The sequence below is a fragment of the Silurus aristotelis genome, assembly GCF_946808225.1.
Source record: "Silurus aristotelis genome assembly, chromosome: 21".
NCBI lineage: Eukaryota > Metazoa > Chordata > Actinopteri > Siluriformes > Siluridae > Silurus > Silurus aristotelis.
Window position 1 is genome coordinate 9,434,930 of NC_139594.1, and position 21,627 is coordinate 9,456,556.

At 37.2% G+C, this 21,627-nt stretch overlaps 2 protein-coding genes and 1 long non-coding RNA gene across 5 annotated transcripts; 1 reads left to right on the plus strand and 2 right to left on the minus strand.

Annotated features, from left to right (window-relative positions):
* Positions 1–2,298: 2,298 nt before the first annotated feature.
* Positions 2,299–9,535, minus strand: prpsap2 (phosphoribosyl pyrophosphate synthetase-associated protein 2). Of its 2 annotated transcripts, none has more exons than XM_083523284.1 (11): positions 9,399–9,535; positions 8,194–8,423; positions 5,435–5,487; positions 4,913–4,979; positions 4,603–4,775; positions 4,373–4,488; positions 4,096–4,151; positions 3,867–4,015; positions 3,682–3,752; positions 3,415–3,561; positions 2,299–2,769 (listed from the first exon to the last, which is right to left on the minus strand). In XM_083523284.1, exons 2-11 carry the CDS (start codon positions 8,274–8,276, stop codon positions 2,611–2,613), a joined length of 1,074 nt encoding a protein of 357 aa, XP_083379410.1. In that variant the 5' UTR covers positions 8,277–8,423; positions 9,399–9,535; the 3' UTR covers positions 2,299–2,610. The 2 variants fall into 2 exon arrangements, with proteins under 2 accessions (XP_083379410.1, XP_083379409.1); XM_083523283.1 differs by having other exon boundaries at positions 2,471–2,769; positions 8,194–8,354; positions 9,399–9,523.
* LOC310716266 lies at positions 6,386–6,703 on the minus strand. The gene is made up of 2 exons (XR_014530545.1): positions 6,632–6,703; positions 6,386–6,544 (listed from the first exon to the last, which is right to left on the minus strand). It is a non-coding gene; the product is annotated as an uncharacterized lncRNA (long non-coding RNA).
* A 211-nt stretch (positions 9,536–9,746) lies between the features above and the next one.
* On the plus strand, positions 9,747–21,491 carry atad5a (ATPase family AAA domain containing 5a). 2 transcript variants are annotated; one of them, XM_083523285.1, is made up of 22 exons: positions 9,747–10,140; positions 10,316–10,386; positions 10,475–12,237; positions 12,346–12,574; positions 12,672–12,810; positions 12,905–12,983; positions 13,198–13,379; positions 13,604–13,767; positions 13,867–14,014; positions 14,185–14,529; positions 14,695–14,791; positions 14,883–14,965; positions 15,055–15,194; positions 15,407–15,572; positions 15,755–15,931; positions 16,015–16,221; positions 16,321–16,385; positions 16,472–16,652; positions 16,735–16,901; positions 16,997–17,838; positions 18,898–19,056; positions 20,689–21,491. In XM_083523285.1, exons 2-22 carry the CDS (start codon positions 10,333–10,335, stop codon positions 20,765–20,767), a joined length of 5,466 nt encoding a protein of 1,821 aa, XP_083379411.1. In that variant the 5' UTR covers positions 9,747–10,140; positions 10,316–10,332; the 3' UTR covers positions 20,768–21,491. The 2 variants fall into 2 exon arrangements, with proteins under 2 accessions (XP_083379411.1, XP_083379412.1); XM_083523286.1 differs by having other exon boundaries at positions 16,738–16,901.
* The last annotated feature ends 136 nt before the right edge of the window (positions 21,492–21,627 follow it).

Below are 21,627 nucleotides of genomic sequence, written 5' to 3' on the forward strand. Positions count from 1 at the left end.
TAAATATATTATTTAATTGATTAGTTATTGCAGCCCTGGTCGAAAAGAATACGAATAAAGAAAAAACTAAAGGAGAAGGTTTCCAAACTTTGAACTGGTACCGTATATCATTTTTTAAGAGGTGACATGGAAACTTATTTATGACGCTGCTTCATAATTGCTGCATGCATACCTCATAAAACTAAATGTGCAATCTTTCCCTCCAGCTGAGACACAGAAAACAAAACCTTGTCACGGTACCTCCAGTCATTAAAATGATCACCCCTTACTTTCATCCTTTTAAAACAGCCAGGAGTCAAACTAAATAAGTAAAATAATATATAAACCATAATTCTTTTTTATTCCTGCATAGAGCACATGCAACAAAAGCACTGAAGTTTATGATGATAAGTATGAACTTAGAAAGCTGTGTATAAGCCAAATATTGTTAAATATTCCATAGGTGTACCACAATGTGGTCTATTTGCATAGCAAAAGGAATTGTTGATCCCTTTTAATATAACATGAAATAATTTAGGTTGAATTAATAGTTAAGGGCATTTTGCAGAACAGCAACTCTTAGAGAAATTGAGCAATTAGTATATTAATTAGCATATCAGTATATTAGTTTATATAAGTTTACACTGAGGTGGGCTGTGCTTGAGGCAATGGTTGTCTTGAGGCTCCATTTTAGGAATTACTGACATTTAGACATACCCCCTGTATCGTCTGTACAAACTTTATGCTTACACAGAAAGCAAAAGTGTCTTGTCAGCAGAAGGAAGCAAACTGTAGCTAAAATTGACCGCTAGAGATCCAGAACAATGGAGAAGAAAAAACTACTGTTGAACACAAACCACAGCTTTTTTTACTTAAGATACCAACTGGCCTAAATAACATACAGGACACAGTATATGCTGTTCATTTAATTAAAATGCTTTCACATGGTTTCTAAATGACATCACAGTCTGCAGTAATACCATATCCGCTTACTGACCAATTCCTGATAACCTGTTATACATATTTAATAATCACAAAGACACATGTTTCTTATGAGATCCTGAGTGAGTTTAAAACATCTCTTCTTAGCAAAGCAATCAAAATGTGTTCTTCCCTTTATTAATTTTTGATGAGGAAGCAGAATAAAAACTAGATCATTTAAGTACTTCCTAATGAAACTGGGCAGAACTACAAACTTTAGGTTCTGTTATTAGCACAGGGCTACAGTGGCTAGAGTTAAGGTTTTTTTGTATACAAATAATAACTGGACTAATTGAATAGGGCATATTTTAAATAAAAACTTTTCTTCAATAACATATATATATAATATATAAAAACCCACATTTGACTAGTTTCAATTGCTTTTAGAAATCTGTAGTAATTTCCTGCTACACATCCATCAAAACAAAATAGCACAATATGTGGATATGGAACCAATCACACAATCATCACCAGCTTCTCTCCTGTGCTTGGAAGGATTCCAATACAGAAGAATGAGCCGCTCACACCCTTTTCCTGAAACAGTCTCTGGCACACTAGCTACAGCATGAAAACACAAAAGTTAAATTATTAAAATTGATTTAACACCCCCTCAGCCATTGCAAGGAAACCCTGGGGTTAGTTTTTATTACAGGTACTGGCCATTTCAAAAATACACAAAGTAACACAGTAGACATGTGCAATTGAATCAAACAGTGATATCATTTATATTAATTTATTATATAATCAAGTGCTGTTAGGAAATGTGAGAGGCTGAAGGATTAGTACAATAACAAAAGGCCCTGCAGCAGACTGGCCGGAAAAAGTTAAACACAACTTGATACAGTTCTGAAGCAGGATCGCTCTGTATGAACTAACATCTAGTAAAAGCAAATGAACTTCCGTATGCTCACATCTGAACATGTCATCATGAAATATACTAACATTTCTACTTAATGACTACTTCTAATTCAAGCGACAGTCGAATTCTTTGCACATTAAAGGTCTGTCAAATATATTAATTTGTTAGTGCCAAATAAATAACAGGTCTAAATACCCAGTAGCACAGTGATTACACAAGTCGTGAGGCAATGACTAGTACAATTATATGGCTCCGTGCTAATAGATGATTGTGTTAATATTTGTTATTGTTGGCCATGTGAAAGAATTCTTCCTCTCCAAGAATGCAAATAAATAGGACTGTCAATTATTAATCTAACACAACAAAGCACTTTAACCCTGATTAGCCATTCAAATTTGAATCAATCAAGAGTGACATACATAAAGTACAAATTGGTATTCAATGTAATCAACAACAACAAAAAAAAAAAACAGCCAGTGTTTTTTTTTTTTTTTTTTTTTACTTAAATAATTACAAATCAGCAACCAAAACAAACTGCTATATAAAGGGCATTTTGCAAAACTCACCCTCTTCGAAAACACACAGCAATAATTACTAAGTGAAAAGGATTTGCGCAAAACAATAAAAATAAATTAAAAAATGTGTTGTACAAAAAAAAACAAAAAAACAAGTGTAATGGCCTGAGAACACTTTTTGGCCACAAATTCTACTAAAAGTGTATAAGAAGGAGAAAAACGAATTTTGTGCACATTTCGCAACTGGCAATAGTGACACTGAACGTTACGAAGCTGTCAATCATCCATGCCTATGTTGCGGAACAGGTAAGACATCGACTCTCCGTTGTGAATGCGCCGAATTGCCTCGGACAGGATCATGCTGATGTCGACCGTCTTGATCTTGGGACATTGGAGTTTCTGGATCTCATGTGGAATGGTGTTTGTGACAACCACCTGCAGATCATGTGAGAGACAAACAGTTACAGTTAAGAGTACAGACTATTTAGGTGCAAATATACTTCACTTTCACCACACAGCTGCTACATGAGAGGTATTTGCTTGTGTATCTCAAACGCCTGAAGGATAAACATTTTTGTCCACTAGATGGCACTTTAGATCCACAACTCCCCTTTGGTTTCTAAGTTAAACCGAAATGTACTGATGTCATGCACAGTAAAGTTAAACAGACTGATAGGCTTTTTCTCTGTTCCTCTTTATACTTTCGGCTGTCATCATGATCATTGGCATTGTCTGTGTCGAAACAATTTTAAACACTTACAACATTTTTTTACTAATCTTGGAAATTTAGAAGACAAGTACTCAAAGCAGACCTTTCAGTTGGTTTAAGAGGTTTTTAAAAACGCAGTGTTGTTTTGTTGATTTGGTTGGGACACTATCATATGGTCCTATACGGGCTATACTTTTTACACTGATACTGAGCAAATGTTCATTTCCAAGAACGTGCACCAGCGGTGTGACGGCAGAATACGTATAAACGCCATCTTGCGCACACAAACTATAAAATTATAAATCAGTCTCTATTTATATCACTCTTGCAGCAGAGTTTTTACATTTGAATAGTTATGTCTGACTACAGACCTCATCGATCGCAGACTCCTCTATCAGACGTGGTGCATCAGAGGACAGGATTCCATGTGTGGCCATGACAAAGATTTTGTAAGCACCTCTCTCCTTTAGCGTATCAGCTGCTGCCAGGAAACTGTCCACATCATCGATAATATCATCCTACAAACGACATTATACCGTATCTTTCATTAGGCATTAAAGCAATTTAAATGTGTTGGCAAGGCACCAAAATGTGTTGAAAAATAGAACCTAATGCTTTTAGACCGTCTCATGTCTCACCACAATAATAGCGATCCGACCTCCCACATCTCCCACTACGGTAATTGGAGGTTTTTCTTTTGGGATGAGTACTGCAAGATAAAATAAAGAGCCATATTAAACAAAAGAGCAAAAAAAAAACATGTAGCAACATTAGAAATATTTGTAGAAAAATGTTAGGAATATTGTGAAGTGAATGTGCTTACAAGGAATCTCCAGGCTGGGGTGAATAGCTCCAATGTTTTTGACGGTAGGTGGAGAGTGTCGTCCATCTACAAGATCAGACTCGGCGTCCTGCGCTTCGCCGTGGATCACAGCAATGCCCAGTCGGAGCCTTTCAGCAAATGACTGTGCCCTACAAAAAACAATTATTCATAGACATTATAGACAACACATGCATTTCTGTCATCCAGAATCACTTTGTATATATATTACCTTTTAGCTGATGATGGAGATTTGGCCACAATTACTGCGTTTCTATAATCAGGGATCTGTATGTTAGACAAAAAAATGCCACAGTCAGAAGGACACTCAGTCTCAGCAGTCTAAATAATCACTAAAGGTGGCACCTGGCCTTGGATTTTGGACAAAACAAAATAAATTAATAACCTTGATGTACTGGGAGTGTCCCTATATCTAATCATTTAGAAGACTAAAAATCTGCAACAAGAACAGTGTCTGCTGCTGACGCTCATGCGACTGAGCTACAGACCTCTTCCTGAATGTACTGCAGCAGAAAAGGAGATGCTCGCAGGTTGTCTACTGGAATGTTAAAAAAGCCTTGGATTTCCTTCTGGTGCAAATCCATAGTAATGAGATGGGTCAAACCTAAGCGAACAAAACAAGGCAAACATTTAGAATTACAAAATTACTAATAATACTAAATAAAAAGTTATTTAATAACACATGGCACTGAATCAATCCAGCAGCGTTTTCTTTTACCTGCTTTACACATCATAGAGGCCAGCAGTTTGGAAACGATTGAGCCTCTTTTCCTCATTTTGCACTGTTTACTGTAAGGGAAGTAGGGAATGACTCCGATAATGTTCCGTGCACAGGAGGTCCTGCAGGCGTACACCATGATAAGCAGTTCCATGATGGTTGTATTAACGTCCCTGTGAGGAAAAGGAGAACTTGAAAAAAAAAACAATAATATTGCAGGAAGGAAAAGTCCAACTTGCAGTAACTGAGAATAAGTTGGATTTTATTAGATTCTTTTTTTATTTTTTTTTTTATTTTTTTACTTCCTTACTTTGATACAGTCTGGATGATAAAGACATCTTTACCACGAACAGACTCTTGGATTTGAACCCGTGTCTCTGTGATGAAAAATGTAAACAAAATCTCAATTATTTTTAATGGCGTTTTGTGCTAGACTTAGTGACCAAATACCGATATTTTACCGATATACAAATTGTTACCGACGTACCAATACAGTTATCAGTATGTTACTACTAATAGCTTCTATAACATAAATACACATTTAAAGCAAGTTATTCCATTATTGTGATGTGTATAAAGATTAATTCATTCCAATTTACACTGCTCTTGTGTAAATAAAAAAAAAAAAAAAGTCCACCAGTTTTACAGTACCCTAGTAACAATTTCATCTATCAACCATACTCCAAATACTACCAGGTCAAAAATACAGTACAGACATTCATATGGGCAATTTGTTGAGGTAATGCATAATTTTTTCTAACAGATAATTACCCATCTGCTATGCAGTTCTGCTTAGTTTTATTGACTGTTATATACAGTATTATTGTCTTACCTCTGTTTGCCTCCTGATAGACCTGAACCTTGCCAAGCTCCACACCCAAACGACTGAAAGGAAAAAAAATTTTTATAAATACTAAATGAAACACAAATGCAAACAAAAGAAGCTCAATAGAATAAACTTCTATTGAATAAATGCAAACCAAAATCTTTTTAACCCAAATTTAATGTTACCTGTGTCATGGGTTTTTTCAACCACAGATAGGGGAGGGAGGGAGGGAGGGAGGGGGGGGGGGGAGAGAGAGAGAGAGAGAGAGAGAGAGAGATAGATAGATAGATAGATAGATAGATAGATAGATAGATAGATAGATAGATAGATAGATAGATAGATAGATTGATAGATAGATTGATTGATAGATTGATTGATAGATTGATTGATAGATAGATAGACCCTACTGTGAAAAACTGCACTAACTATCCTAACATCCTCAACCGGAGCCAGTACCATGCATACACACACAGAGATTCCTAGTTAAATATGAATTGTAAGTGCAATAATGTATACCAGATGTCAGAGTGGAATGACAAGCTTGTTATAAAACGCTTGAAGCAGATGGTGGTGAAAGAAAAACTGACACTGCAGGTAGAATAAGAGACGAATGACTAAGCAAATTTCTAAGCAAAAACAGAGCAGATAGAGTGATTGGATCACTAATCACTCTCCATGCTGAAAAAGGAAATCCAACCCAAAGCTGGCAAGTTCTGCAACAATTTACTTGTGAAAGGTGGCTATATGTCAGAAGCATCATTTTGAAGGTCTCATTCATGTAAATCTCAATTACCATGGCCAGGAGGAGAAGTGAAATACTACCTAATTGTTCAGTTTCATTACAGATAGGTATCATCAGAGATTCAGGTCACATTCAAATACAAATATTACATTCAATGACATGGTGCATTGCCATACTTTTCTATAACGAAATAAAGAACACGTACACAAATTCAGTCTTATTCTACTGTTTTTATGAAAATCAATGCACTCCGCTATTTTGCATTTCAATGTATGCTGATGTAATGCGGAAAATATAATGTCAGGAAAGTTGATATCACTGAACAGATCCACATACCATTACTGTCACGTACCCGAAGCTGCATACCACCTTCTCTACTTATACCATGCACTGTATGCATGTACGCTCTTTGTGAAGTACTTACTTTTATATATATAGCAAGAGTGTGCCGGTACTAAGACATACTAACATGTCATGTAACAGAAGGGGACGTTGTTACCTGATTACACACTGTCACTGTAACCAAACTTTTAAATTTACATTCTAAAATGTGCCCTGTCACAAAACTCCTCCTCTCTCATGCAAAGAGTTGTGGGTAAGATTAGCTAAATGTGTCCATGGATCTGTAATATAGTAGAAATAGTAGACCATTTTGAAATAACCTTGGGTTTACCCATTTCAACATACTACAATCTGGGACAGATTAATTCTAATCCTATGCACTACAAATCTGTGCACTATCTTACTGTTAGATTTTCAAGATGGCATATGTATCTAAAGAAATATAGGGAAACTGGGAAACTGCCTTAAAATTGCTGTTGAACAGCAGTCAAACATCGTGCAAACATTCTGCAGGTGGGCAAAGCAACGCAGAATGTTGTATGAAAAGGTTTATAAAGCTTGTTTAAAATAAAGAGACAGCAAATCTGACAGCACATAGCTGAGAAGTCATTGATAATGACAAATTTAAGTCACGATGCTTTAGGCCAATTTATCAGACAATATCTTTATATAAAAATCTTTCAGCATGACAATGATGACAAAGACTCAAAGGCATCAGGTGGCAAACTCGCTGTACAACTTATTTTGAAGACCAAACTTTAAAGCTTTTTAGAACTTATTTTGAAAACCATGTAATTTCTACAGCTCCACAAAAAATCATTAAGAAATTGACACAATCAGAGCACTGCATATACCCATACACTCAACAAGAAAAACACACCTGACAACTATGAAAATTGAAAACACGCCCAGACAAGCACAATCCCCCTTCTACTGTAACCCAAACCTGGTATTTGCATAATGCACATACTGCCTACATGAGGAACAATGTGTCTGACATTTTTAACTCTGCTGTATTTTCTAGTCTGTTGTTTAGATACTTGGTTTATAAGAATATATTTTTTTTATAAAAGATATATAACTTGATTAAGGGGCTTAGGCCAAAAGTAAATATTGCATAATACCAAACTGTATTAAATAAAAATTAAGGTTTCTGTGGTTTTCTTCATGTATGATTTTAAAATATTGATAAATATATATAGAAATATAACACAATAATATGTAATATGCTTAACTATTGCTTTTTCATATTCTAAAACATTTATAAGCAATACAGCCATATCCTCGTAATATCAGTGTATAATGACATTTATGCAGTTGGTATATTTTTCAAATGCAGTTGACTTAATGACCAAGTCAAGGTGACAGGTTTTTACAGTTTACAAAAAATAAATAAAAAATTCGATGTAAAATTAGAAATCTGTAACCATTACAAATTTTTTTCAGTTTTCTTCCTCCTCTTATATATGCCCTGTGGGCTCAAGTTTGGGCATCTCTGGTGTAAAGCACTGTAGAGCAGCTAGAGGGTACAGAGGCAGTTCATGAATTTGAATAATCTTTCTAAGCTGTTGAGTCAACTATTACAGCATGAGTGCCATTACACAATACACAAGTCCAAAGTTAGACAAACAGAGAAGGATGCAAAGTCACACAGAATGGAGATACTGCAACAGCAACCTACTCTGCAATCCTTTTCCCCAGCTCTCTGCTGGACGGGTTGGAGTTGGCCGTAAAAATGACCAGGCCTCCCTTTGTGGCGTTCATAGTCACCGGTTTCTTGCTGTTGACCCCAAGGGACTCAGACAGTGTCTCCCTGGGCTCCCAGGCACTGCTGAGCCCTTCCTAATAACAGAATCACAGGCAGACCTGTTAGTTTAACATCACACTTATGCAAGCATCTCTGATCATGTCCTGTAGGAAGAATAAGAGAAAGAAAATTTTAATGCAATATAAAAAAGACCACATAGTAGGACTATAACAACAGTTACGTTATGCCTAGAGGGAAAAAATATCTACATGGACGATCGTTGCAAATGTGCCATCAAAAAGAAGGATCGATCAAAGTCCACCATCTAGCCGTCAGACGATCGATATTGATCTAAATGGATGATCAATCATGTGTCGGTTCAAAATCTGCGCTCTATAAGGACGACAGACCAAAGTCCACCATCTATAAGAATGTTTTAATGCACTGAGGAAATGTTGGCATGCAGATCAAGGATGCATGGTGCTTTCTATGAGGAGGACTTCATTATTTTCTCATGTGGTTGTGTATAAATGTTCCATTCCTCCAATAAACGAAGAGGTAAGAATACAAATTGCAAATCAATGTATCATGTATTTACAGGGGTTAATCCAGTGCTGGTGTGATGCTGCTCTGTTATACAGATCACACACCTGAGCATCATGTCATTAAGTCACTGAAGTCGCTTTAAAATGACGCAGCGGTGAGCAAAGGACAAGTCCACCATGTCCTTATTAACTTTCTAAACTTTGAAATAAACGCACTAGTGTGATATAATGAGAAGCAGCCACAGTTATCGCATTAACAGGAAGCGGGGTTTAAGAGGAAAATACGAAGGCTAATCACCTTTAAACACATTTTCAAGATTTCTGAAATATAAATGAAAATTTTTTTCAGCTAATATTTATTTTTAATATATTCATCAGTTATTTTGCTAGTTATCGCAGATAGTCGCAGTTTAAACATCTAGTTAACCAGCTAACCTCCAATTAATGTATGCACATGCACAGAGAAGCTAGCTGAGATTAACCTCACTTTCATCCAATATAACAAACAGACCAAGAAACTAGCATCACCTTAAACACAGCGATAGATATTATTTATATGTATATATTCCTGCTAATAAGATCTGCATTTCTCACCAGTTTTGGCCTTTTGTTTTTCCTCTTGTTCTTTGAAAGCAGAGTAGAATCACTCTTACACTCACACACCTACACAAAAGTGAAAACAATCACCAACACCTCATAGTAGTCATGGCCGTCAAGATGTCGGCTTTTCAAAATAAAAATCTGGAAAGGTAATTATATATATTAAGGTTTAATTACTATATGGTGTATGATTACTGATTTGTTCTCATGTGTAAAAATCCGATGTATTATTTTGTGCGTGTTTTTGTTTGTTTTTGTAATTAGTGTTAAAAAAAAACTACAACTATTTAAAAAGAAAATACGCAACTTCCGCTTTGGGGAGTATGACGAAACGTGCTGTGATTGGTGGATTTGGCGCGGTGAAAGCGGTCGCTTCTGTTTGGCGCCATTTGCGGGAAAAAGGAACTGGTTCAGTTTTGTGTTTCACAGTAAATTATTTGTTATTTTTTGTTCATTTTTGCCCCTAAAATGATTTTGGTTTTGTGAGCATTTGTGTGCGGTTATTTATACACAGTGTTGTTTTTCGGTAACTGTAGAACGGAAGTCATTGTTATTGGGGAATAGTTAGCTAGTAGGTGAAATTACGTCTCCGGCTAGTTGGAGGGTTTAGTTTTTTGTGTTTTTTGTGTTAATTATTAGGCACCGTTTTACTAATATTTACTTGTGTTAACTTCACCTGCACTTCTGGAGACGTTGACAATGCATTCTACTGGTTTGGCTGTAGGGAGAAACACAGGTGAGTGTGTTTTTTCCTCCAGGGCTCTGCTTTACTTCACAATAGACATACTGGAGATTCACTTTAACAATCGACATACACGAATTTCTGCATTTCTTTACGTATATCACTAAAATAATGCAATTTTGATGAATAATGACATCTGTGTTCCCTCTTATTATTGTACCATGTACAGATCTGTAATTTGGAGACATGGCTGGACTGGTCGCTATGGCAGCTGTTATTGAGGATTTTGAGGTTACTCAGGTTGGGCATCATTATATATGAATATGTTGAACAATTTTTATAAAACTATAATTCTTTATTTATTAAACAATTTTTTGTTTACATTCAGCCATGCAAGAAGTTGAGAAAAGACGAAGAACCGCTGTCGCCGCCACCACCAGCAGCAACAAAGACCATCACAAATTACTTCTTGCCTTTACCCAAGCCTGTGGATAAACCTTTCTCTCCACCTCGATCAAACAGCTTCATAGACTACTTTCGGAAAACGCCACCCGCTCAGGAAAAAACTACCTCTTCACAAAAGGCAAGTCCGCTCCAAACCAAAGAGCTTCAGTCACCTAGCTTTGAGGAGGCCAGTCCTAAAGCGAGTAAAGTGCAGAGGCAAAAACGAACCAGAAAACCCAAGGAAAAACTAAAGTTACAAGAGAAGGAGGAACAGGATGTGCTCTCGAAGAACTGTATATTAGAAAACAATCCAGATGAGTCAACAATGAAGAAAGAAGGCTGCCTGCCTTCGTTTGGCAGCGATACCTCACCCCGACTTTCCCCAATAAACACCGAAATCTGTTTAGATGAAGAACCGCTAGACAGCAGGAATGCAGCGGACGTCAGTGCAGATGACAGAAAAGCAAAGGATGGGTTGCAAAATCCTAAAAGTAAGAATTTAGCTACCCACAACCAGGGTGAAGATTTAAATGAAGATAACGCATGGCCTCAAGAAGACAAGAGTAGAATTAAAAAGTGTGCGATGAGGAGAAACAGAAAAGCTCAAGTTAGCCGGAGTGAATTGAGTACCGCTGAGCACGAGCAGTCTCTGCATGATGCGAGCATGGAGGTCAACGTGGATGAAACTTCAGTGTTGAACTGCAGCACTGTCACTGTGTCCTTTAAAGATTTTTTACAGAGCCAGATTCAAAGCGAAGACGAGGTTGCTGCCGATTCTAAATCGGACACCTGTGCTGCTGAAAGCTCTGAAGTGAAGTCGTGCATGGATGTAATTGATTCGGTAGCTGCTGTGTCACCAAGAACTCTTATGGTTCAAGCCGAAGTGCATCCCATCTCCCCTGATTATGAGGCAGTTAAGGGTCCTCAGTTAAAAATGGCTTCGATTTTTACTAGGAATAAAAAAGAGAGCCAGGTAAAGGATAGCAAAAAGTCGTCCTCTGATAACTCACAAATGAACACCAGCATTCTGCCTGACCTTAAGAGAAAATCTAATGTTGTTCTTCAAGAAGAAGACTTGGAGCTTGCTGTGCTTGAATCCAACTCCACTTCTAAATGCACACAAGAAGAAAGAAAACAGTTTATGAATGCATTTAAGCAGCCTAGTCAGGATGGATCTAAAGTTAAAACCAGCAAGGTCCTGAGCAAATTGAAGCCAGCTGAAGAAAATACCTCTGAGACAGCAGAACCTGAGAAGAAAGAGGATGAGAGCAGTCCTGACCTGACCACACCAGAACAGTGTACAGAACAAAAAAAACCTGACTGTGTTAGAAAGAAGAGAGGTAGAAAAAAATCTGTGAAAAAAGGGCAGACGGGCCAATCTGAAGAAGTATCAGTTACTCCGAAACAGGACGAACTTTTAACATTGACAGAGATAGAAAACAAGAGTGAATCTGTCGAGGGCAGTAGCAAGCAATGTGTCAAGGAGCTTCGAAGGTCTACAAGAGATCAGACACGGAGACAGGCAGCACCTACACCTGAAAGAAATCCATTCCCTCGCAAGACCAGAAGCCACGAAAAGGACGAAACATCTGCAGCATGCCAAGATGATGTAACTCAAGCATCCACTCCAAAGTCTACCAGGCACAAAAAGAATGTTTACATGGCCGAGATGCTCTCTCCATCCAACAAACACGGGAGCCCTATCAGGTATATTTCAGCTGATCAGGTTTAATGTTTGAATGTTAGTTATGATTGATATGGGTTTTTTTTCCACATTATCAAAATTAATTCAGTGTCTCTCGTTTTATTGGTCAGAATAAGATTCACTCGGGTGTTTCCTTCTTCTGCCACCAAAATTGGAGATTTTGAAATATTAAGCCCTCAGGATTTAAATTCACTGAAGAAAAGGAAACAGGCTAAAAAGTTGGTGCAGAAAGCCAAAGCCCTCAAGAACAGTAAACAGACTGCTGCAGGGGAGAAGCCTGCTGTGCGTCGCTCTACCAGGAGCAAGGAATCGATCCAAATCAGTTACTGTGAGGATGAGGTAAGGCTTTAAATTAGGCTTAAATGCAGCTTTTAGTCTGTGTATATTCTAACTTAATGCTTTTCATTGTGGGATTTTTTTTGTGTTTTGTTTTCAGGATTCTGTTGTGTTCTTGGACGATTGCAACACTGCACCTGCGACTTCAGAAAATATCAACAATCAGAAAAAGCTTCGCAGTCTAAACGATGTTTTAGGCAAAAATATACCTTCAAGTAAAGCACAGAAGAATTCTCCAGGTAGTGTATTTAAACAATACCCATTGTACAGTTTGGCATTTTCTATTGCTAAGTTATTACTTGTTCAAATTCTGATTGCTTTTGCACTTTCTAGCTTTTAACCTTGCCCCCATGTCCATGGAAAGAAAATCTCAGAGACCATCAGCGATTATTTCTATACTTGATGACAGCAGGTATTACTTTTAGACTACCTAAAGTATGTACATGTATTTTATATATATATATATATATATATATATATATATATATATATATATATATATATATATATATAATTTTTTTTTTTTTTTTTTTTTTTAATAAAAATTATAATATATAAATATATATAATATATATTTATAAAAAATTATAATTGTTAACTATATATATATATAATCACCTTTGAAGCCGTGAGGGTTCAGAGAACTCGCAAGATGACGAGCAGTTCCGGGCAAAGAAGGAGTTTCTGAAAAGTGGCCTGCCTGAATCTTTTAAAAAGCAGATCGCGAAGGTGACGGCGAACAGAGAGGCGTATACTCAGGCCTGTACTTCATTCCAGTCTGTGGTTCATGTGCAACAGAGACCCATGGGTAAATCGACACTCCTGTTCACTGTGTCTAAATATCACATATCATTGGAGAGTGGTAGCGCAGTGGTTACGGAGCTGTGGTAGGGGTTACTGATCTTAATGTTGGGGTTCAAGAAATCAATAGAATTTCACTGTGCTGTAATATATATATGTGACAAAGGCTATTCTAAAAACATTATTATTATTATTAATTACAAATGTTTGGTTTGTTATTGTCATGAACAGATTGCTATTTGTGGACTCTTCTCTGGCCTGAAAATCCTTTCTTGACATGCCTGAAGGAGTTTTATCATTTACCATCCACCCCAATTGCATTATTGGAGGACCGTGCGGGAAACTTCACTGTTCCTGCTCAGAGAACCTGCACAGAAGTGGGAGGCTGTGTGTTTGTATGTGTGTTTTGAAAGTTGTCAACTGGCATTTTTACTGTTAATTTAATTGATGGTAATACGGTTTTAGAATAACTCCCCTTTTTGTAATTTTCTCAGGTCTCAGGGAGGCGAAAAAGTTTTACAGAACCTGTTCAAGAGCGATTGTTAGAAGAAATTACTGCATCCAATCCTTCTTTCCCCGTCCAGAGAATTTTTTCTCGATTCCAAAAGAGATACAAAGAATATTTACAGGGTGCTGTTGCAGGTAAGAATGCACTACTCCTCTACCTTGTCTTTTTTTTTTTTTTATTACTGTATAGTATAAAAGAAAATCTTTTAAGAGATATTTTCTTTTTGCTACAATGGGTTGCTTGTGAAGGATTTAAGATGTGACTGTTTTTGCCTAATTGTTTCTTCAATGATTAATCTCTTCAGAAGCTGAGTGTGGGTCTAAAACAGCTCCCCCTGTGAGCTCAACTGAGACTATCGGTGGGAAGCGTAAACGTGTCGATGAGGGAGGGCGAGCAGGCAAACTAGCCAAGAAACAAAAGTCTGATCATAAGGAGGAAGAGGCCATTGTTGTTTTGGACAGCCCAGATTCTGCAAGTGGGGGAACACCAGAAGCCACTGAATCGGTGACTCGCACCTCAGGCCGAAGAAGGCGATCACTGAGAAATAAGCAGGGGACTTATGAGGAGCCCAAACCCACAGAGGACAAGAAGCAGTGTGATCCTATTATTGTAATACTTGATTCTCCATCTTCAGAAACATGTGCCCAAGGTAAAGGGAATATATATATTTGGTCCAATTTTAAGCTCTTCCATAAATTGTACTAAATAAGCTGAAAGTTATTTTACAGTCACTACAAATTCCACTGTTTGTGACTGACTTCCTCCTTTTGAGTTTTTTTTTTCCCTCATTGTTTTTTGCTTATCATTTTCCCAGATTGTGTTATTGAGGATGTGCCCTGGACCGAGAAGTACCAGCCACAGCATTCTAGTGACATCATCGGAAACACAGCTTCTGTTAGAAAGTTGCACAGGTTTGTGCTGTTCAGAACCATCAATTATTTATTCGGGATTACTGTAAATTAGGATGATAAATTAATGATAAAGCATCATTTTCATAACTAGTTGGTTGAAGGAATGGAAACTCCGGGCTGATCGTGAAGAGAGAAGAAAGCAGGAGAAGAAAAAGCAAGAGGATGATAGTAATGGTAAATGACGCTGCAGTTCTTGAGACTGAACTTAGAATAATGTCTGTCTGAGGCCTGTGTATTCCTGACTGTCCTGTGTGCCTGTGTAGACTCCTGGTTAGAAGGGGACAGTAGCGAAGGGCTAGAGGATGCAGAGGACATGCTTTGTAACACCCTGCTCATCACAGGCCCCACTGGAGTAGGCAAAACTGCAGCTGTATATGCCTGTGCACAGGAGCTTGGCTTTAAGGTTTGTGTTTTCATGTGTAATAAATTTAACACGGGTCTGGGTTACAAACACAACAAAGATAAGGGTTGTTGCTATTTAAATGTAATATACCAACTATGATACCGAGGGGGAGGTAAATGTCTGATCATGCACTGTAACTATAGTAATGAAAAAATGTAAAAAACTCTAATAGTGTTTTTTTGTTAGACACTAATTATATGTTTCTGCTCTAGGTGTTTGAGGTAAATTGTTCCTCTCAGCGTAGTGGCCGTCAGATCTTGTCACAGTTGAAGGAGGCCACCCAGTCTCATCAAGTAGACATCCAAGGGGTCAATGCTCATAAGCCCACTTACTTCAACAATTACAACAGCAGTAGTCTTTTAACAAAACCTTCACCCCGTAAGTGAGAGTTAGACATTCCAAAACGTACTGAATGAGTTTCATGTACATGTTTATTTATATACTTTTCCTCACTTCCACTTTATTATTATTTTCTTCATTTCGTGTTAGATCTGTTGGTTTGAAGTGTTAATTCCTAGAGTCTGTTATTACATTTAAATTTTGTATTTTTTTTGGCACAGGGAAGGTGATCTCTCCTAGACAAGTTGTGTCATCACCCAGGAAACCACCACAATCCCCTCGAAGTTCTACAGCAAGGAAAGGAAACTTGACACCAAAATCGTTGGCTAGTTTCTTCAAAATGGGTGGAAGGTCTACAGGCAAAGATGACATTAATCAGGACAAAAAGGCTCAAACAAGTAAGCGTTCTATGCAGGCAAATCACTTTAGTGTTCATGTGATAGAGAAAAAATATTTAAAGTGAGTGTTTTCTGTTGAAAAGGCTGTTCCAAGACATCTAAAGTCACTCAGATTGAAAGTAAGAGACAAGAAAATAAAGCTTCCTCCGAAGAGCAAAACAAGAGAACGGCTACCTCCCTCATCTTGTTCGAAGAGGTCGATGTCATATTTGATGATGATTCTGGATTCCTGGCTGCAGTTAAAACCTTTATGGCAACCACTAAAAGACCCGTTATCCTAACTACCAGCGGTGAGTGCTCAAATAGGTCATAATTGGTTTGCTGTGATGTCTTTGATGGAATATACTGCAGTATACAGTACTATATAGTAATTAACTATTCTTTTTCAGATCCTACATTCGTTTCAATGTTTGATGGCTACTTTGATGAAATCCACTTTAAGGCTCCTTCTTTGGTGAGCCTTTTTGCTGTATAATTATCCAGCGTCATTACTGAAGATTGTGCATTTAGTATGTGGTTAATGGCTCCATTATGTCCCAGGTGAATGTGGCAAGTTACCTGCAGCTGCTGTGTCTTGTGGAAAATGTGAGGACGGACATGCAGGACTTGTCGTGTTTGCTGCATTGGAACAGATGTGACATCCGGCAAAGCCTCCTGCACCTGCAGTTCTGGACCTGCAGTGGGGGAGGACGCCAGGTGACGCGTCCCATCTTACAGTCAGGTAAGTACATGTAATGCTTAGACATAAGATTTAATTGTGTAACATGACAAATCTTTTAAATACCTTGTTTGTCTTTGCTTAGGAGGATCTGAGTGTCAGGTCAAGACAGAGGCTGCTAAAGTGGAAAATGTTGCGGCTGGTGGTGCGCTGCCTCTAGCCGATGTACCACCCTGTCATGTTGGATGCACAGAGTATTTTTTGGGACTTTTAAACACTCGTCAAGAAAAAGGAATAGAAGATTTGTTAATGGTAAATTACACAGTTCTCTTTAACCGTTCTAGAAATTTCTTTGGCAAATCACGTTTGTACATTAAGTACTTATACTAATACATTTTGCTTTTCAGGGAGAACCTTCGGCTATGGATGTGAGATGCTTAGATCTTCTCTCAGAAGCTGAAAGAAAAGGTGTAAATTTGCTTTATTCAAACCTGGAGGTGCTGATTCGTCTGCCCACACGTCCACTGCCAGACCTCATTAACAGACAGCGATTGCCATCAAACACAGAAGCACAGCCTGTGCTCTTGTCTAAACACAGCAACGTAGTAAAGCAGGAAGAACATTCAGATGATACGAGCCCTCTCAAAGTGTCCTGTAGAATGAGGCGAAAAAAGCAGCTGTATATTGACAATAAACATGCTCTTCAGTCAGACTCCGATTCAGAGGATGGCTTTCTGTCTTTGCCTAAGCCCAGTTCTGACACAAAACCAGCACAGGATGAGTCAGCTCAAGATCCACCAGCAAACAAACCTATGAGAATGAGAGTTGAGTTATCTGAAGCTGAAAGGAAAAAGAGTCAATGTGTATCACAGTGCCTGAGCTTTTTAGCTGAATACTTGGACCATATGTCATTTGTGGACTCATCGCTACACTACAAGCTTCCCCAAGCAGAGGGAGCGTGCAGACCACAAGATTTCACTGGTGCAGGAGCAGAAGTCAAGTGTGGAATGTCTGATGATGTTCGTCTGGAATGGGATGGTCATATAAATGAGTTTAACACTAAAGAAATCCAAATAGTGTTAGGGAGTATGAGTTTTCATAAATGTAAGGCTGGGATCTCTGAAGTCTGGAATAAAATCCAGGAGTTGGAGGAGCCGCTTAAGACCGAGACTGTGGAAGATCTTACACTTCATGTAGCTTCACATAGGCAGAGATTCGACCTATCTCACAGCAAACTACTTGAACCCAGGTGAGGGAACAGCAACTGTGTACATGAGTAGGATTTCTTTTCCATTTGCAGCAGGACATACACAATCATAGACTCAAGCATGTATGACAGGACATATTTATGGTGTTTATTGCAGGAGATGTCACACCAAAACTCTGGTTACTTCCTGTTTTAATAACAACTGTGTGGAAAAGCATGTGATATGCAGATAAAATGTGATGCAAGTAAAGAAAGCATTATAAATGCAAATAACTACAAATTAAAGGAAGCATAGCAGGATTCGTACAAACCAGTCATTGATATGCAAACGCAAAGGGTGATTAGCAAAATAAATAAATAGCATTAGATGAATAAACATGACTTTAATAGAATCACCCTAGACCACTGTAACAGATATTGATGAACTGGTGTTTTTGTGATTATTTTACACATAATTAAATAAACACCAGCATAAACTTTAAGTACAAAAGGGACTCACTCGAGTGCAAGTGTGTTCATAACTATAAAAAGGGGTTACTTGAAATTGATGTGGTCAAACATTTTTGCTCTTAGGGAATTATATTAGGCAAGAATAGTAGCCTAAGACTTGTGAATGTGCAGATATTTATAAAACAGGAACAAGAGTTAGGATTTAATATTTAGACCATAGTGATTAGTTCATGGCAATAAATTACTTATCAGAGTGAGGAGATTGTTTTATTGTGCTAAAATGTTTGACAAGTACCATGGACTCTGAACAGATAAGACAGCTAAACAATTTACGTACATGCATGTGATCGCGTGTTCCATAATACGCTATTGTTTAGTATACTAAAGTAACTGGAGAACTTTTTCTTTTTCTTCTACCACATTTTTCTTGTTTGATTCACTGTGATATTTTACTACTCAGACCGTGGTTAAGCAATAGATGGATTCCTGTTACAGAGCCTTAGATATACATTATAAAGTATAAGAGCAAAGAGAAAAAATGATCGTGAAAAGCCAGAATCGCACGTATACGCCAAATACAGGTGGTTGCTATAAAGCAAACAGCAGTGAGAGATGTGATATGTGTTTCTGATCATGTGAACATTGTTACAGGGTGATGGACACCAGGAGGGAGTTGATGAACGATTTTCTCACTAGCCGATCGTTTAGCACTCAGGGAAACCGAGTGGCAGCAGCTGTGGACTACCTGCCCTCTCTGCGTGCTATTTGTAGATCAGAAAAACTGAGGGAGCAGGGCAAGGTCAAACGCAGGTAACATTTTTCAGAGTAATAACTTTGATCTACTTTGAGAGAATTTAAAGCACAGAGTTGAAATCTGGGAAAACTTTGTGAATTCAAAATCAGATGTATTTAAGGATATATTAGTTCAAATTCTGTTAAAATTATTGAAGGTGCTGGAAGTTTTGTAGAAAGACGTTTTTGTAGCTTTGGTTAAATGCATGTTTTTACTAATAAAATATACCCTACATTGTTCTGATTTTCCAAAGTAGGGATTACAGTGGACATGACTTTTGAGGAGCAGTAAACGTAATATATGGACAAAAGTTTGTGAACAGCTGATCATATGATTTTTATGTGCTTATTGAACATCCCACATTTAGTCCCCATGTCCTGTTGTATTCATTTCCACTCTTCTGGGAAGCTCTCCCACTAGACTTTAAACAGTGGTTGTGGAGATTTGTGCTCGTTCAGACACAAGGGTGTTGGTAAAGTCAGGTACTGATGTTGGGTGAGGAGGTCTGGAGTGCAGTCAGTGTTCTAAATTATCCAAAAGCTATTTATTAGGGTTGAGTTCAGATCGCTCAATTGCAGGTCATTTAAAATCTTTTACTCTAAACCATGTCAACAATATTTTCATGAAGTTAGCTTTGTGCACAGGAGGATTATAATGCTTTAACAGGTTTTGATCTCCTAGTTCAAGTGAAGACACTTTGTGTACAATTGTGTCTCCAAGTTTGTGAAAGAACCACATATATCTGGAAAAGTCAGCTGTTCCAATGCCTTTGTCCATATAATTTAGAACATCTATTAGTCATTGATGTAAACAATTTGTATAAAACATAGATAATAAAATAACCAATCTATTAATATAAACCATACATGTGAAGGTTGAATTGACTAACAAAAAAAAAAAAACAACCAAAACCCTGCTGAGGTTGAACAGGGTTTTTTTTTTTTTTTTTCTCCTTTTCTTTCTTCTATCTGGCTAATAAGCAAATTTAAGTTTATAAATGGTGCAGAATCATTTAAAGATAAATTAAAAAATAAAATAATTGTGTATGTAGTGACCACTAGGGGTCAATTGTATGCTATCTTCTTATTTTAGTACTATGATACAGTAGTGTCTGAAACTACTTTGTATAAATATATAAACCCCATGCATGACTACACAATTTGTAATAGTCTTTGGTATATGTGGTTGTGTTCCTCCACAAATTGGTGAAGAAAACAGCAGGTGCTATTTGTTTGTCTTTGCTCAATTTGTCTTTACCCACTTTAATTTGGTCTACAACATTTACTGTTAACTTCTACTGTAAACATAGTCGGATTATGTTTAACTCAATATTCAAATTAATTTTACGGAACTTGCATATAAACATAAGTATGTGAGGTTCTACACAATGATGCCTCAAGATGACTTATTTTTTATTTATGTTCAAGGACAGGATGTGGGTTTCACATCTCTCGGTATAAACTGAATTTGCATGAGCTTTAGTCACAGTGCTTTGTGCTGGCTATTTTAAATCTGTCACAATCTTAAATAATGCTACAGACTATATGAGAATAGGGGGCAGGGGTCTGCGGTTTTAAGTATTGTTTCTGTTGTAAACCAACATGCCAAAAAAGGTTTCCTTGTGTTAAGACTTTTGCATTTTCTTACAGGTTCATGCACTACCTTGAAGGCATTCACCTTGATCTACCTAAAAGCACTCTTCAGCAACTCGCCTCAGATTTTCCCTGAATCATTTGATCACACTGTGCTGAGGCAGCCTGTTCATGGCAGCTGGTTTATATGCATTTGTACAGTAATCTATAATATAATCCAATATAGCATGTGTGGTTTCGTGTGGGTGGATTATCTTTTTGATATTCTTGTTTTTTTATATATAAATATCTGACTCTGTGTGGAAGGTCTAATGATTTGTATTTTTATCATATTTTTTTATAAAGTAATAAATTTGTAATTAAAATTTGTCATAAAACGTTTCCACCACAAAAATGTATATAACACTGAAAACTTTTTTAGAGACCTGTAATGGCTACCCTGGTAGTTCAGTGCCTTCTTCACTAACTTCAATGTTTTATATGGCACTAAAATTCAAAATCACTGTTTTTGTTTTTTGCTGTACAATTAAACATCACTTGATTAGTATTAATATTTACAAGTGCAACTTTATTTAATCTCTCAATTGAGTGAAACAATAAATGAGCATATTTTTACAGCCAAACCTGCATCTCCATACCCTTTTGTAGATATTTCTGTTTGACTGTACTACCGTGGATTCCTCTCACACAAGTGAGTTTTATCAGTCTTGACTAAGGATAAGTGTCTCGGGAGGAAATGTCTTCTGTATTTGCATGTCTTTATTTCATTTTCCTAAGGGGTCGATTGTAATAAAAATTACATTCATGCTTTTTTTTTGTGCATTATTTTTAAATATTAAAAGAATGTATTTAAATATTGAGTTCAGTATTCAGCATATTTTATTATTCAGCTTGACCTTTAAGCTAGGTTCAAGTCAGCTCAGGTGAATGTGGATAAAATATGAACTACGTCAAGTGTCTGCTTACACCTTCATCCTTCTCAACTAGGATCTTTCA

What these genes read in the sequence shown, in the direction of transcription:
- atad5a (XM_083523285.1), top strand. Translation starts at nt 10,333, where the DNA reads ATGGCTGGACTGGTCGCTATGGCAGCTGTTATTGAGGATTTTGAGGTT. An exon ending in AGGATTTTGAGGTTACTCAG is followed by an intron (nt 10,387 to 10,474) that starts GTTGGGCATCAT and finishes GTTTACATTCAG; the next exon opens with CCATGCAAGAAGTTGAGAAA. An exon ending in GAATAGAAGATTTGTTAATG is followed by an intron (nt 16,902 to 16,996) that starts GTAAATTACACA and finishes TTTGCTTTTCAG; the next exon opens with GGAGAACCTTCGGCTATGGA.
- prpsap2 (XM_083523284.1), bottom strand. Translation starts at nt 8,276, where the DNA reads ATGAACGCCACAAAGGGAGGCCTGGTCATTTTTACGGCCAACTCCAAC. An exon ending in TGCAGTACATTCAGGAAGAG is followed by an intron (nt 4,152 to 4,372) that starts GTCTGTAGCTCA and finishes TCTAACATACAG; the next exon opens with ATCCCTGATTATAGAAACGC. An exon ending in GTCGGATCGCTATTATTGTG is followed by an intron (nt 3,562 to 3,681) that starts GTGAGACATGAG and finishes TGTCGTTTGTAG; the next exon opens with GATGATATTATCGATGATGT.